The sequence below is a fragment of the Coturnix japonica genome, unplaced genomic scaffold (genome assembly GCF_054131305.1).
Source record: "Coturnix japonica strain WE unplaced genomic scaffold, WE-NBRP24 Scf045, whole genome shotgun sequence".
Classification (NCBI taxonomy): domain Eukaryota; kingdom Metazoa; phylum Chordata; class Aves; order Galliformes; family Phasianidae; genus Coturnix; species Coturnix japonica.
The window spans coordinates 906804-923877 of NW_028188948.1; the positions used below are offsets into that span (position 1 = coordinate 906804).

Consider the following 17074-nt stretch of genomic DNA (forward strand, 5'->3'; position numbering starts at 1 on the left):
TTTACTTTCTTGAGCTTCTGTTGTTTTTGTTCTAATTTCTAATTGTTCTAAGGTCTAGATTTTGATCCCTTTGTTCAGGTAAGTGTTCTGATAAGAGGTTGAGAAATGTGCTGTACAGAGATATTCTCAGGCAACTCCTTGTTGGGAGGAATGAACAAAAAACTTCTCAGTGTGTCCTTAACACACAGGTCACTTGTCTCAGTGGTTTGTTGTTTTATGTAATGCTTTTGCTCTCAAAACAATAGCTTTATTAGTGCTGCAGTGATGCACTTGTAGCCCAGATGGCTACAAGTGCTTTCACAGTAAGCTCTTCCATGGTACAGCAGTTTACTTCTGTTCTTGAAACCTGACAACAGACTTTTTATAGATTACTCTATCAAAACAAAACAAAAACCAGAATTTTAGGAGGGCATTTCAGATATGCATCATGTTATTTGAAAATACAACAGCAGTATAATTGCCTTGCTTTAATTTTTTCATTATTACTATGTGAGGTTCAATTTATTTAAACAACAGATTTGATTGAAAGATGCTGCATGTTGATTTGGCTGTGAGGCTAAAATACAGGAGCTGGAGGAACATGAGAGGTTTTCAAAAGCTCACTTGTTTTAGGGCCAGTCCTGAGTTCTCAGTGTGTGAAGTAGGAGTGCCTTAGCATCCCATGTTCTGAGCTGTAGGAAGACATTTGCATGACACACCTGACATATCTGTGTGCGTGTTTTACAATGTAATGTTTTCCTTTGGATAAGCAGCAAGCCTGTTGGTATGCCGTCTCCAGTCTCTCCAAAGCTGTCTCCAGGGAATTCAGGAAATTACTCCTCTGGGGCAGCCAACCCTTCAGGGAGTGGGTCTTCGGTGACGATCCCCCAGAGGATCCATCAGATGGCAGCCAGCTACGTCCAAGTTACATCCAACTTCCTCTATGCCACTGAAATTTGGGACCAAGCTGAACAGCTGTCTAAAGAACAGAAAGGTAAGGGTAGGCAAAGGCAAGTTGTAACCTAAGATGTATACATTGTGTTAAATTCTAACAGGTTTTCAATTTTGGAGTTAACAGTGCATAATGATAAATAATTGGGTCCTTTGTAAAAGAAAGATGGAAAGTAATTCCTTTGGTGACAGCAATGCTCTGGGCTGGCTGTCCTGGTTGTCAGGTGGTGTTGGAGATCTAACATTTCCTACCAGCTATGCTTAAAATAAATAAATAAGTCTTGCATTTCCTGCAAGTTTTTCTCTTTAGGAAGTAGAACTTGGTGCATTTCCTTTTCTGAAATCCTGGAGTGAATATACACATTCGAGGGAGAAGGCCAAGAATGCTTTGTAACAGTTAGGCCACAGTGTAATTATGCTTACCTTCTGCAAAACAGTAAAGAAATGGGCTTAGAAAGGATCTCTTTCTCTTTCTTCTGCCATCTTCAGCCGTCTTTCATTTCTTTTGCCTTGATCTGCAATGTTTGTGCTGAGGTGGTGTTCTTTTAGGGAGAGCAATATTTCACTTACGGCAGCCAATGAGAACGACTGTGCCTAATTTGTGTTTCTGTTGTTTTAGAGTTCTTTGCCGAACTGGATAAAGCTATGGGCCCTCTGGTTTTTAACTCGAGCATCATGACAGACCTAGTGCGTTACACCCGTCAGGGACTACACTGGTTGCGCCTGGATGCCAAGTGATACTTCGAACTGAAGGAATGGAAAATTGAACACATTTTTCTCGCTGCCTCTGATTTATCTCCACAACACTGTGTCATGTCAATAAGGAAGACTGCCATAACACATTGCTTAGTTGACACTAAAAACAAAGAATGCTTTCACATGTCTCCCATCTTGATTTGTGTTTTGTGTTTTAACCCAAAACGATCTTGTTAATGAACTCCTTCAGTATTCCCTTTTTAAGTTATTTAAATATTTTTAAATTTGCGACATATAAAGGTGTAGCTTGGCTAATCTATCATGGATGGATCAGTCATTGGAATTCCCGTCACAATACGTAAATAGTCGGTTTAAATCCTATTTATTTTAATTTTTTTTAATTTTAATTTTGAAAAGCCCAGTTTTTGGGCAGTTTTTAGCTGTTTCTTCCCTAAATTTTACCCTTCCAAGTACTTAGGAAAAATTAAACATAGACACTTCATTTAAGTACTCCGTGAGCTTTGTTACTCTGTAATGTCTTGTGGTGGTAGAACCTGTAAAAGGAATTAGGATTGATAGGTTCTAACGTGTAGAAACACCATACTTTTAATGCCTAATGCCTATGATCAACTAATAAATGACAGCTAGAGTTTTATTATTGCAGAATTTGTACTAAATAGAAAAAATTCCAGATGTTCTTCTACGTATTAAAATACTTCATTTAAATGAATTTTAAAGAAATTTATATGGAAAAATATTTAGCTGGTTCTGACTTGGGTTGCTTTCAAGGCAGTTTCAAACCATTGGTTAACACTATAGCAAATCATGAAACAGTTTAATATCAGAGTAATGGTGTAGGAATGAACTTCGGTCTGATAGGAAAGGCATATAGGAAAGGTTTCTGAAATGGACAATCTTGTGCTTTTTTTTTAATCTCTCTTCATTTAAAACGCATTTTGTTTGTCATTTTTTGACACTTGCAAAATCAGCAGTTTTGTGGTGAAAAAAACCAACAGTAGTTAAATTCCTACCAGAACTGCCATTTGCAACTTTCTCATTGACTGGAAAATCAGGAATCTTAAGTAGAGACGGAGGTCCATTTTTTTTTCTGCCTGAAAAAATGTCTGGTGGTTAATGGACACTACAGCATGACAGTGCAACAGCCATTGTGGGGTGGGGGAGCACACCTGCTATTACAGGGAAGTTGTCTAATCGTTTTGATGCAGAATGGATTTAAAACTTGTATTTACCCCATGTTAATGAAGGTCCCATTCGTGTTTGATGCATGTGATGGAGCAGAATATTCATTTGAGAGGGAAGTGAGTTGGTGTAACAGAAACAGTTTGTGGAGTTGCAGTCGACTGCTCTCAAAACCAAAGTACCTTTCCACATGAGGTGCTTGTCTGAGTCAAAGGTTTAAAATGCTACTGCTTTCAGTATTGCTTAGTGCCCCTAACATGTCTGGTGTGCCTTATGCCTTACTTTTAGATGAAGATTTTATGAACTGTTTACAAGATGTTTTACAGCAGGACCAGGTGTACTGTATGCAGTGGTCTTCTGCAGTACTTGGGTAAAATTCCATTTCTTTTTCAAAAGTACCAGTGTCTGTCATGCAAACTGACTTCTCATTGCAGTGGTCTTCTAAAGAGTCAAGCTCTGAATACTTTAGAGTGTGATTGTGGAATGCTGCTTTGTTTTATCTCCTATTTAACCCTTAGTTCTGTACCAGAGATGAACGTGCACGTTCAGGAAAAAATATTGCACTAAATTTTTGTGTCGTCGTGGTTAAGTGCCAAAATCATGGCAACCTCGAAAGAAGGAATAGAATTCTACGCTACTTAGTACTGCAGTATGTCCTATGGGCTTTAAGAGTTTAGAAGTTTTGAAATGAGTAACCTACTAAAAGGTAGCTGCATATTCGTAGAGCTTCCTTTGTGTTCCAGCGTGTTTTGTACTTCCAGAAGAGCTTTGCTACATACGAACCAACATGTGTTTGGTTAGCGGACCTGTGACTTTTCCCGTTAGAGCTGAATCACTGATCAGGTCTGTTGGTTGGAGCATCCTTTTTATTAAATCACTGTGCAAGATCGCATTCTTTTCGTGTTTGCTGTTAGAGACAAAACTCTGTACCCTCAGACTCTGCATCCTGGTTAATAGGACACTGTCAACTAATTTTTCCTTTAATACTCTAAAGTGCCTAGCACTCTTTTGACGCTATATAAAAAATACCTTTGTAGGAGTTGCATTCATAGTTGGTTTTTTTTTGTGTAGTGCTGCACCGGCCGGTGCGGCTGCTTCCAGCTTGCTCCTTTGTGCACCGTGACCATGACTGTAAGCAGGAATGGTCTCATCTCTGGGAATTTATTTTCTCTTTTTATTTCCTTAGAGTCCCACAAATACCTTTTGGTGTTACACGCAGTTGTCTCTTACAAAAATGTTTTGCTTGTCCCCAGGTCAATGGGTCTTTGGGTAACTGAAAGACTTCTTACATTGTGTTAAAATGTGGACCTGAAATGGCTGACAGAATCCGTCACAGGGAAACATTCCCTGGAGTGCTGCCCAGGTTTTCTGTCTGTATGGGAGATACACAGTGGTCTTGTTATTTGAAAAATGCCTTACTCATCTGTGGCTATTTCAATCAGAGACACTTAAATTTCACGCTTCCAAAAGCATATCTGATTTGGGCTTTACCATTGTTTCTAAGACAGAAGTTGCGTACTTTGTCAGATTTCTTAGCAATTAAAAAAATGCAAATACTGAATATGCTTCCATCCCGGTGCCACGATGCAGACTAACAGTCCAACTCTGTCCTTTTGTTAACCTCTACACAACAGCAGTGGAAATGCAGACAGCGTCAGCACTAAGGCAGGCTGCGCTGGTGGCTGAGGAGGGGATCCCTCACTCCCAGGTTCCTCAACGATTCCCTAGACGATTGGATCTTAAGCACATATCAACACTGAGATCTTAATTCCCTTACCGAACGTGGTCCCAGTTGGTGAATCTTAAAAATGGCTTAATCAGACTAGGCTTGCTCAGATATCACTATTATTTGGATTTGCTGTGAAACTTGCAGGTTCCTAGATGGTAAGGTGCAACCATTTATACTTACAAACAAATCTTCAGGACACCAGAGTAAAACAGCCCGATACTTTTATTTTGATTTGAAACTATTAGCCATAAAGTAGAGCGTGTGAATGGCTCTTCTTGGCTTTTGATGGCAGTATGCAATTTGTATTGTATGTGTCTTTTAATATATATGTATATATATATGAAATCAGTCTGTCCAAAGTATATGTTATACTTGTTTTTAGATTATGGTGCAACTGACTATATTGATATATTATTTATTGAGTGCTGAGTCACCATCTTACTGGTGATAAATCTTGCATATTATACAGGAGTGCAATGTATATTCCTTTAGATTGCTGAGGCTTGATTGCTGTGATAACAAAGGAAAAGAAGAAGAAGAAAAAAAGCCCTGAAATGTATTTATGAATGGCCCCAACATACAGAGTCAGTACTTTATGGGAATGATGTGCTTGCCTGGGGCAAGTAAAATAAAGCCGTAGGCAGATAATGATGTAGTTTTCCAGAATGGGAAACTATTGGAAAAAGAGACTACCTTTGCTGTATTTAATATTTCAGTTACCTAACAGATATTTACTGTCACCGCAGCGTTTATGTTAAGGGCCTGAGCAAGTCAAGTTTGAATTACCCATTGGGGAGTAAGCAACTTCCAAATTTCTAGATTTCTGACAAAAATTTTGGTCAGGGTTTAAATTATTCCATCTAATGAAACAGTGTTATGGAAACCTGTATGTTAATGCTGGATATCTTGAAGTGTGAAGACTAGCCAAAGCTTTTGGTGGCCAACTCAGACAAATACAGAGCTGTTCCAGGAGGCAAATCTCCACAGTGTGAAAGTTACCTAAAAGCAATCAATCAATCAGGGAATCGTGATGTATGTCAAACTCCATTACTTTTCAAGGAATTGGTTTCTGATGCCATGATGCCATTTGAAAGCAGCGGTATTGGGGTGGGGGGAGGCAGGGAGGGAGGGCTTAGCGATGGAATAAGTGCATTTTTCTCTCAATACGAGCTCTGGTCGTTGCTAGATCAGCTATCGACAGCATTAGTTCTTTGCTCTCTGCCGATCTCAGCTGAGTTTCAATCGAATACACTATACTGAACAATTTGAAACGCTGTGTTACAGCGTTAGGGTTTATATAGGCCATCTTTATGTAAAAGTTTTAATTTCATCTGGAAACTTAATGGAAACGTACCTACTCCTGTCATACCTCTCTGCGTTTGCTATTGGAGCTGATACGGGCAAATTGGAATGCAGTGTTCCCCGACTTGGTTTTTATATGCAGCCCGGGGAATCGGTGCTGTTGGGTGCACAGTACTTCTGCAGCACTTCTTTTCGGCTGCATTGATGTTACACATCTGAAAACTCAACTCTAAGGACCAGGCGTGACTTTTGCAAGCACAGTTCCTGACATTTGTATCTGGTCCCCCTTTTAAATTGTTTTAAGAAATTTTGTATATGGAGGATAAAGTGCTTATATATTTATTAAAAATCCTTTATCTTAATTGAAATTATTATTTGATGAAGAAGGGTTTTTTTGGGGGAGGGTTTGTGGGTGAGGGAAGGTAACTTTTCACCTGTCTCTCATAAATGAAGCCCTTGTGAATCATACAGAAAGGTACTGCTAGTAACTAATGGGATGTCTCTGTTTCACACTTTGTACATGACGAGTCCATGTGTTATGTTTTGTTTCTATGGGAATATTTAAGCGTCCGTCTTCAACCAAAACCTAAAGAAACACACCAACTGTGATTTTATTTGTTGCAGTACATCTGAAATTTCAAAGGGTACTTTGGGGCTCAAATTAGGATTTCTAAGTCAGTATGTGCATTTCACGTAATAAAGCTGTTAATGGTGAGCAAAGTATTATATACTAACTAGATTTTTTCCACATCTGTATAGTATATTCTATGTATTTTGTGGTATTGAGATTATAGAACGTTTAGTGTCTGAAACATGCGTTTAATGTGTATTTTTAAACAAATTTATGGCAATTAAAATATTTGGAGAAAAGGGTATCACATTTCAATTTGTAAAGATCTTTTTAACTACTGTGTCATTAAAATGCTTTGTACAATGCAAAACTGTAACTGGAGAAACTAAGTTTAATAAATATCAAATAGATTTTCTGTATTAAACTTCAAAGTGGTCCTGTCTGTTGAAAGGGCTGCGTGCTCCCTGCTGCTGTATTTTTAAGCAGAGGTTTCTTTTTTGACCTCAGCACTCTGCATAACAAGGGAAGATACCGTCCAGTATGTGAGGTATGTTGAAATAATGGGATTATTCAGACGGGGAGGTCAGCTTGGGACGTAGGCAATTTTGATTAGAAATAATTTAAAAGTAAATACTTCTTCCAGTTATCACCAGATATATTTAGTATATTGAATCTGCTAGCACTATTATTATCAGTTTGTTTGCTCTCTCTTCTAACAGGCTTTTATTTGAAGTCCGGCTCAGAGTTCAGCTATTGAGACTGAAATGAGACAGAAGCGTGATCAACTTTACACACTTGCCAGGTTGAACGATAAATGTCTAAAGTCCACTGTGAAATAAGCACTTCTGCTTGAAGTGCCTGATGTGCCGTCAGCAGACACTGTGGTCACAGGATGCAAGGAAAAACCCAGGTAGTTTGCGGAATATAAACTTTTAATACGCACCTTAAAATAAATATAAATATATGAACAATTACAAACAAAACAAAACAAACATGAGATGCAGAGTCCTTTTATTGAGCTTGGCCATCCTCAGTGCGTGCTGCAGGGGTACAACCCCGGTGAGCGAATGCTCTCCGTCTTTTTGAAGTCCTTTTACCAGTTCCTGTGGCAGGAAAGTCGAATGTACTTGTTGCTGATTTGCTGTCATAGCTTCTGAGTGGTCAATAAATACGTCACAAGTAGAGCTGAGCCGTGGCAGCAGTAACAGCAGTGGGTGTTCACAATCACAGAATCACAGAATCACAGAATTACCCGGGTTGGAAGGGACCTCACGGATCATGTAGTTCCAACCCCCCTGCCTGGCAGGGCCACCAAACATACACCTTTACTAGATCAGGTTGCCCAGGAGACCTCATAGATCCCCATAGACCCCATAGATCCCCATAGACACCCCATAGATCCCCATAGAGACCCCATAGATCCCCATAGATCCCCATAGACCCCATAGATCCCCATAGAGACCCCATAGATCCCCATAGAGACCCCAAAGACCCCATAGATCTCCATAGAGACCCCATAGATCCCCATAGAGACCCCAAAGACCCCATAGATCTCCATAGAGACCCCATAGATCCCCATAGAGACCCCATAGATCCCCATAGAGACCCCAAAGACCCCATAGATCTCCATAGAGACCCCAAAGACCCCAAAGATCCCCACAAGACCCCAAAGACCCCATAGATCCCCATAAAGACCCCAAAGACCCCATAGATCTCCATAGAGACCCCATAGATCCCTATAGAGACCCCAAAGACCCCATAGATCTCCATAGAGACCCCATAGATCCCTATAGAAACCCCATAGACCCCATAGATCCCCATAGAGACCCCATAGATCCCCATAGAGACCCCAAAGACCCCATAGATCCCCATAGAGACCCCATAGATCCCTATAGAGACCCCATAGATCCCCATAGAGACCCCATAGATCAGGTTGCCCATGGCCCCGTCCAACCTGGTCTTGAACACCTCCAAGGACGGGGCATTCACAACCTCACTGGGCAGCCTGTTCCAGGACCTAACCACTCTTCTAGTAAAGAACTTTCCCCTAACATCCAACCTAAATCTTCCCTCTTTCAACTTAAAACCATTTCCCCTAGTCCTGCTATTATCAGCCCTTTCAAAGAGTTTACTCCCCTCCTGGTTACAGGTTCCCTTCAGGTATTGAAAGGCTGCAATGAGGTCACCCCGCAACCTTCTCTTCTCCAGGCTGAACAAACCCAACTCCCTCAGCCTGTCCTCATAGGGGAGGTGCTCCAGCCCCCTGATCATCTTCCTGTCCCTCCTCTGGACCCTTTCCAAAATCTCCATGTCTTTTTTGTACTGAGGGCTCCACACTTGGACACAGTACAACAGATGGGGCCTCACAAGAGCAGAGTAGAGAGGGACGATCACCTCCCTGTCCCTGCTGACCACCCATCTCCTGATGGAGCCCAGGATCCCATTTGCTTTCCGGGCTGCCAGAGCGCACTGCTGGCTCATGTTAAGTTTCTCATCCATCAGGACCCCCAGGTCCTTCTCTGCTGAGCTGCTCTCAAGGACCACTCCTCCCAGCCTGTACAGGTGCCTGGGGTTCTTCCAACCTAAGTGCAAAACCTTGCACTTTGCCGTGTTGAACCTCATTAGGTTCACTCAGGCCCACCTTTCAAGCCTGTCAAGGTCCCTCTGAATGGCATTCCTTCAACTGCACCACTCAGCTTAGTGTCATCATGCACACACACCCATGTGGACAAATTCTGTATAATCATCTCCTCACTCTGGTGATAAAATCTCCCCGAAGAAGGATCCTGCAGCTCCACCATGGAACCTTCTAACTGAGGAAGAGGACCTTTGGTGAAGAAAAGAGCACTTGGGCAGTATGAGTCTCCAAGCACATGTGCTTCGTGTCTCCAGGCTGCTGCTGAGACCCAAAGGTGCTGTAAATCCATATAACTACCTTCACTTTTGCAGTATGACTGAATTAGACACAGAAATATGGATAAAAGAGGCATTAAAATCAGAGCAGTTGGCCTTCAAGGCACACAGCTTTGAAAATGGCTTGGAGAGCAGAGCAAACTCTTTGCAAGTAACTATTACCACACAGTTCCATTTGGCTAAGTCAAATCATGTGCATTCTATTCGAGTATGATGATCTTTACATGCAGTTTATAACTGTAAAAAGGTATGTTTCAACTTGGGGGGAGGGGAGCTGTGGTGAGAGCCATGGTTTGGAATCCTTCAGGGCCAGCATGCTTATCTGTGAGTCTGAGGGAGACGCCTCCAGGCCAAAGCAGGTGCTACAGAGAGAAAGGTTTGACACAAATGGTTTTATTTGACTGCTAGAGACAAATGAGTAGGAAGAAGCTATGATTTCTTTGCTGACTGCTGGTAAATCAGAACTGCAGACTGTAGGAGAGCTTAAAGGAGCAGTAGTAGGAGTGTGAATGAATGCTCTCTGTTCTGCACTAGGATGGATGTGTGACCAGCATGACATACCAATCTTCCACTCCCAAATCATGCTTTCCTGGAGGGCCTTCAAAACACTCTCACTGAGCCAAAAAAGACACTTTCTGGGCAGGGAAGGTCCCCAGAATGCCCATAGCCCCACCTGAGCACCTGACACTGGCACTCTGTGCCTGCCTCACTGAGCCTCTTTGTATTTTCACCTCTGCCCAGCATCATGTAGAAGGGCTGCCAAGGGCTGTGTGCCTGCGTGCTCCCCTTGTGACAGCATTGTGTTGTAGGTGCCAACAAAGGGAAAGCACGGACAGTGCAAAGTAGCTGATAATTGCATTAAATGGGACTGTTTTGGCAGCACTTTGATTGTGTGCTGAACATACTTACACGGATCTTCATTAATTTAGGGGCTGAAGAGAGGCTGCAGCTCATTGCACAACATTCAGAGGTTCCCTCCCACATGCAAACGCATCTTTTGAAAAGCCAAGCCTTGATCTCGTTTGAGGTACCTTAGAAAATGTAACTGCAGTGGATCTGCTGAAGCTGAATTATTTGTGGAGAGAACATATTACATGTCTTCCCTTAGATCTAGTCACTACTTATCTCACATGTGCTGTTGTATTAGACAGAAAAAGCACAAAATGGTGTACTTCCTCTTGTTCCAAAGGAAGTGACAGTCGTTATTCTTTCCAGCAAATGTAATTGCATCAATTGTTTCTCACACAATACTCACAATTAAGGTTTCCAAAAGAACAGCTAAACTATAAAGCAGAGGGGAGCTGTTATTCACAGGTGTTGGATTAGATCTAATTTATGAGTGTAGCAGAAGCTACTTAGATGCGGGTGCTTAAAGCACATTCCTTCCTCCTATATTCTGAAAGAATACTTAGACCACTCAAGGATATTTCAATACCCTGAGCTTTTCCTGGAAATGCTTGAATATGGCGTAGGCAAACGAGAGATAAAGGAGAATCTTATAGCACAGGCAGATGACTAATGATGGTGCAAGCCATAAAAAAACACAGGACTGCTAACAAGGGAATGGAGATCAGCCGAGTAACCAAAAGAACAGGGTTTCAAATATTCATTTTTACACAAATGCAATTGTGATAGAGTAGGTGCATTATTCCGAGGGAAGGCAGAAAGTGAGATAGAGTAAAAGCTCTGCACTGTGCTGGTCACAGCACATTCAGCATTTTGCAAGCAGCTCCCAGCTGCATAGAATTGAGCAACACACCCATGAGCAGCCCACAGCACTGGAGGTGCTGCTGCCCTGCTGTCACCTACAGGTTGTGCTTAACAGTACTACTATATGTGAATACTTATGCTGCAGCTCTCTCCAGCTCCTCCAGATCTGAGCAAGACTGGATCAAAGAAGGGTAAGGTGCCCTGTTTTTTGAGGCAGCAAGGTTTTTTATTCATAGGGGAAAAGAGGTGTAGTCCAACATGAACATGTGCCTCTAAAATCGTTGTCAGTCTTCAAGGGAGGGAGCTGGAATTTCATCTGATTAATTTTTCCCCACTCTCAGTTCTCAGGAGGGTCACCGGCTGAGGAACTGGCAAAACTCTTTTCCCATTTTGTTTTCAACCTTTACCTTTTGTCAGCTCACTCTGCATCTTCTAGATCCCAGCCACCCCCAGTTTCCAAACACACCACCTTCTCACCCATCCTCTGCTCAGACATGAGGTACCGCCAGCTGATGTTTATTCAGCTCAGAGAACAGCAGCGTATCTAACGGTCTTTAGTTATTAACACAAAAATCTTACCATGTGCTCACACCAAGACAATCTGGTACCATCACCCTTTCAGGTCATGCAGCAAAGCACTTGTTTGACTGCTTTTGAAAGATTCTTTTTCTTGCACTATCCCCTCAATACTCTTCATGTTATCTAGATGAGAACAAGCCACATCTGCTTACATCTCCTTCCAGATGTAACAGCCCTGGCAATCCTAAGGCATACTTCCTGATTGCACTGCTGCAACCAGCATTACACATACAGTATTGCATAATGTAGCCAAGTGTGGGAACAACCACACAGCCACAGGCAAGCTGTCACCTCAAAAGGAAAGTTCCTTCATGTTTTTCATGGTGCTGGGACAGCAGAGTGCATAAGTGAATTCAACATTCTCTGTATTATTACCAGAATTCAACAGGGATGGAACCTTTACAGCACAAATAATTTTGTTTGAGCCCAGGCTTTGAAGACTATAAACTATTTGACCATTGCACGAGTTAGAAAATAAATTCTAAGTCTTGAAATATTCTCTACATACTTAGGAGTAAAATGCCCTACATTTTGAGCAGTTCTGTTGGCAACACTGTGAGGTTGCTACCTCTGGCTTTTGTTCTCCTATCTCCTATCAACCTCCAGCTACCACTAAAGTGATACGAGTTATGTTTCTGTGACAGAGACATGAATATCCTTATCTTTTGATATCTCACATGTGCAAGAGGCAGAACTTTCTGTAACAGATCTTAAGCACAGAAGTGCTTCTTCCAGCACTCATGCAAAGGGAGAAGTAGAAATGTACCTATGATTTAATCTTCCATCTCTAAATGAGATACCAGACTTGCATCTAAAGAGCATTAAGACATCCATGTTGTTCTTCCTCAGGACCAGTCCTGGCTGTGAAATCCCCCCTAACAACTGGTGAAGCTGTACCTGGAGGGGATGCCATGTTTACTATTGACCTTACAACAACGTGTTGCGGCACTTGGTACCTCAATAGTAAAGACTTACAGGAAAGCGAGACCTGGATCATTAAGAGAACCCAAACTACTCACAGCCTAATCATAAAGAACGTCACCAAGAGCGATGATGGAGCAGAAGTGAAATTTGTTGCCAAAAATGTTGATGTCAGCAGCAAGATGAGAGTGAGAGGTATTTGCTTTGATCCTTCTCCTTTCCTCTTATACTCAAGGCATAGTTGCTGTGATCTGATGATTAGAACTGGGGCTGTAGGCATTCACTGACTGTACCAAATACCTGAAATTGCATCACATGGACTGACGTGAGTCCTGGTAATGACCTAAACATGATAGCACTGACTGTAGGGTAAGCCAATCTACCCAGCTGCTTGGTATCTGAACCAGATTGCTTCATGCCAGCTGATGAATGTCTGCAGTTCACAGCTCTTGGCCAGTGCCTTCAGTCACCAGGTTTACCACTGCATCACCATAGAGCAGTACTTTCAGCTGCAGGTTCAGACAGCCTTTCTGATTGCACTGGAATAGTTTAGAAGTAGGGGAGCAATCATTCCAATAATATCTCTATCAATCAGCTTTGCATGACAAAATAGAACAAATAAACATTCATGATGGGAGGACCTGTTTGTCATTGGGTGGAAACCTCTGCAGAAGCATGTTTAGAGCATTCTTAATCAGTAGAAGGAGATGTTTGGTTGATTTTTACTTAGTAAATCCGGCAAGAAGACCAAATGAAATATCTTGAATTGCTCAGCTCTGACACAATGATGAGTGCAGGAACAGAAGGTGATACTTTTTCAGAGATGTTGCAGCAAACATTGACCACGTTAGCCTGATATCAATTGAAATAACGAGGCCTTTGCTCCTGACAGGTGCTGCAGTGAGATTTACCAAGAAGAGCAAAGATGTAGAAAAGATCTGCGCTCGGCTGCGTGAGGAAGCCAAACTGCAGGCTGAGCTTTCAGACACAGGCGCTACTGTGGAGTGGATGAAGGATGGGAAGGAGCTCAAGGACAGTGAAAAATATGAACTGCAAATTGTGGGGAAGAAACACACCCTGAAAATTCACAACGACTCAATGGATGATGCTGCAAGTTATCAGTGCATCTGTGAGGGGGATAAAATGCTCTATCAGCTTTCAGTGAAAGGTATGTGACAGTCTGGGCTGTCCTCTTCCTGCCCAGGGCCAGCAGACTGCATTCACCTGACTCCCCGACAGTCCAGCTGTTGTCAGACAGCATCTGGGGTGTTTTCAGTGGCTGTTTTGACTTGAACTGGCCAATCTGCTTTGTAGAGCCATTTGATTTCTGTGTTCTGTCCTGTGATTCGTCCCTAAGATATAGAGGAAATCAAGGGAAAGATAGGAAAAAGAGCATCCCAGCCTTCCTGCTCTTCTCTCAGGGTGGCCACGAGAGATGATGTCAACAGCTCTTTTTGTAGCAGTGATCCCAAATGTAGAAGAGACCTGTGAAGAATCACAGGGATGTTTACTTAGCTGTCATTCCATGGTGGGCTTTTTCTTGCACAGATGTAGAGAGAAACTGAACTTTCCCACGCAGGTCTCTGTTTTGCTGCAGGGTGTAGGTCTGATCTCTGAGATCCACACGCTGGGCCTTGATTGCAATAAATGAGAGCCCTTTGTTTGCTCCAGTGGAAGACTTTCCATTTCTGCAGTACCCTCTGCAGATGACACAAATGCAAATGCACCTTCTTCCCAGCAACAACTGCCTTTTTTTTTTTTCACACTGAGTATGCATGAGGCTCTTCATCATCTTCTGCTGGCTTGTCACCCTTGTTGGTCCATGGAGAAACAACAAAGCCCTAGAGTAGTGTATGCACTTTGGCACTGGAGAGCTTACTTAATTGCTTCTTCTCAAAGAACAAACTCCAGAGAGGCATGGAGACAGCTCCAAACAGAACTGAATAATGGGACTAAATTGATGGAGAGCAGAACTTCCTGCCAAGGCTTGTCAGCTAGTCTTAATTTTGCTTTTCTTCTCTCAGTCATGTTAGCATAATATTTCATACTGGCAGGTCTGCCCTCAGAATTGAATTAGGTGATGGACGTTTCCATGTGCTTTGCACTGTAATGTGACTATCAAATGAGTAATCAATGCTGTTATTTTAAAATCTGTGTTGGCAAGCTGTAAGACAAACAACTGGTGTTGGTAGCTTGGTTACTGCAGAATCAGCTTTCGTGTATCTCATAGATAGGGAAGAGACCCTTAAGGGTCAGCTAGTTGGACTCCCCCCGCAATGAACAGGGGCACCGCAGCTCCACCAAGTGCTCTGAGCCCTGTCCAGCCTGACTTTGAACATCCTCAGGCTCACCAATCTTATACCCATGCCACACACTCGCAGTATTTCACCATTCAGCATCGCCACTTGTATCTTCTCTTGCTGTAAACCAGAGCTAGCTGGTAAATCGTCTGCTGTGCGGGTCAGCTGTGTCTCTCCCATGGGCATCACGTGGCTGCTGGGAGGCTCTGAAGAGCTGCAGCCAGAGGTGTGTCACCCGCTGGGCCTCGTGCCCAAAGGAGCCCACAGGAAAGTGTTGTTGCAGTTTGTCATGCACTGCACTGCCATGAGACTTGACGTGCCAGACATCCTCTGACACGTGACCTCCTGCATCCAGGCAGGACATCTGAGACGTCTCCTTCAGCCTGACGTGGCTGCAGTTTCACACTGGTTTTACTAAGGAAGGAGAAGGCACGTGGATGAAACTCTTTTCCTGCTCTTCCTGGCATTAGCTCATAGTACAAGTCAAGCACTGTCAGGTCAAGCCTGGAGGAGTAATGCTTGTCACTGACATGTTCCTGTTCAGGGTGGAGCTGGAGGGTAAAATAACACAAGAAATTGTCATTGAAATTCAATATCTGTGAAATTCAGCTGGCTGCATTCACAGAACCTGGCGTTAAGATCTGTTTTCTGGTTTCTATTTTGAGCCTATTTTCCATAACCCAGTCCTCATTTATGAACTGAAGCTCTACTGAAAGCCTTTCGCTGTGTATGCTCATGCTGCAGTACAGCGCTTGTGACCTTTAACAGCACATTCACGTTCCTCTGATCACAGGATCCTTAAGGTTGATTAAGACCCTCTAGTCCGACTGCTCACCCATCACCACCATGATGCTCACCATCAGCTAGCTAAAAACTCAGCAGAGATGATAGATCAAGCACAACACTGGATTTGGGATGGCTAGAGATTCCTAAGATATTGAAGGATTGCTTGCAGGTGGTGTTGGCTCAGGTATTCACCCTGCATCCCACCTCCTGTTCTGTTTTGTTGAGAATCATGCATTCTGCAATTTCACTTTGTAATTCAAAGACCTGGCTTTATCTGTTGAAAAACTGATCTAAAACAAGCCAAGAAGACTCCGTTGGAACTGGTTGATGCAGAACAAAGGCATCCCCAAAGGACAAGTTGCACTGTTTGATGAACATTATTGGATGAGAGCTAAGCTAAGATTTAAAAAGTTCTGGGGCTGTCTCTGAGCATCAAATACAGAGGAAGCCTGCATGATTCCCTGAGAATGGATACCTCCTACTTTGGTGTAGGGTGAAGGGAACACTAGCAGTAACTCCTATCACAAAATGTCGCATGGCTCAGACAAAATGCCATCAAGAGGGCTTAATTAGGAGCACCAAATGGTCACAAGATGGTCTTAGGGCAGGGAAGTAATCTACCTATGTGATATTGGTTGGTGCTATTAGTTCTTCACAGCTTGACTCTAGAGGGACTGTTCTTCTTTGGTCACCTAGTTTTAAAAGAATAGATGTCTCCTGTCTATTACAATTTTTAACGAATTATTTGTTCACTGATGCCATAAATGTTCCTGGCATAGCAATTGGCCTTGGTATATTCAGTGAATGAAAGCAACAGTTGTTGCTCTAAGAAATGCAATGCTAAGCTTGGTCTGCCTGTAGCTGGCAGCCATCAGCTTGCTCCTCAGGCAGGTTCTGTCTGGATGGAATGAAGGGCATGAAATACTGATGTGCTCATCACATCAGAACTGTCTGCATAGAACTTACTCTTTCCTTACACAGGATAATCAAGCACACGTTTGTATGTGAGTACCTCCAGAGGTGAAACTCGATCACCCAAATGTAATGAGCAGAGACATTACAATCAGCTCTAACTGTATCTTCATGCTGTGCTGAATAAGCCTGAGTCAGGATGTAAACCACTTTCTCTTTTTTTCTTCAGATGAAGCCATTAATTTTGTCAACAAGCCCAAAACAACTCCAGAAATATCAGTCAGTCCTTCTGAAGACCTGGAGCTGGTGTGTGAGGTGTCAGCTGCAAGCAGAGCTGTCGTATGGAAGAAAGATCAAACAGAGGTGAAGCAGGACCAGAGGACAACCATCATCTCCCAGGGGACGCACCGCAAGCTCATGGTCAAAATGAGGGAGCTACAGCTGTGAAACAAAAGATGACAAAGCAACATTCCAAGTGAAAGTCAGAGGTGAGAAAATGCTTGGAATCCCAGAGATAAAGGAACG

The 17074-nt window shown here is 42.6% G+C and overlaps 1 protein-coding gene and 1 pseudogene across 2 annotated transcripts in view; one reads left to right on the forward strand and one right to left on the reverse strand.

The window, feature by feature from the left end:
- The window catches only part of LOC146752430 (AF4/FMR2 family member 4-like), a 28433-nt gene extending 21581 nt beyond the window's left edge, over window positions 1-6852 (forward strand). For both annotated transcript variants that reach the window (XM_085531857.1, XM_085531858.1), the window contains 2 exons: window positions 753-973; window positions 1550-6852. In XM_085531857.1, the coding sequence (XP_085387983.1) occupies window positions 753-973; window positions 1550-1668 (340 nt within the window). In that variant the 3' untranslated portion in view covers window positions 1669-6852. The remainder of the gene's footprint in view (window positions 1-752; window positions 974-1549) is intronic.
- LOC146752429 (kinesin-like protein KIF20B) overlaps window positions 1-17074 on the reverse strand; it is a 120287-nt pseudogene that overhangs the window by 39865 nt on the left and 63348 nt on the right.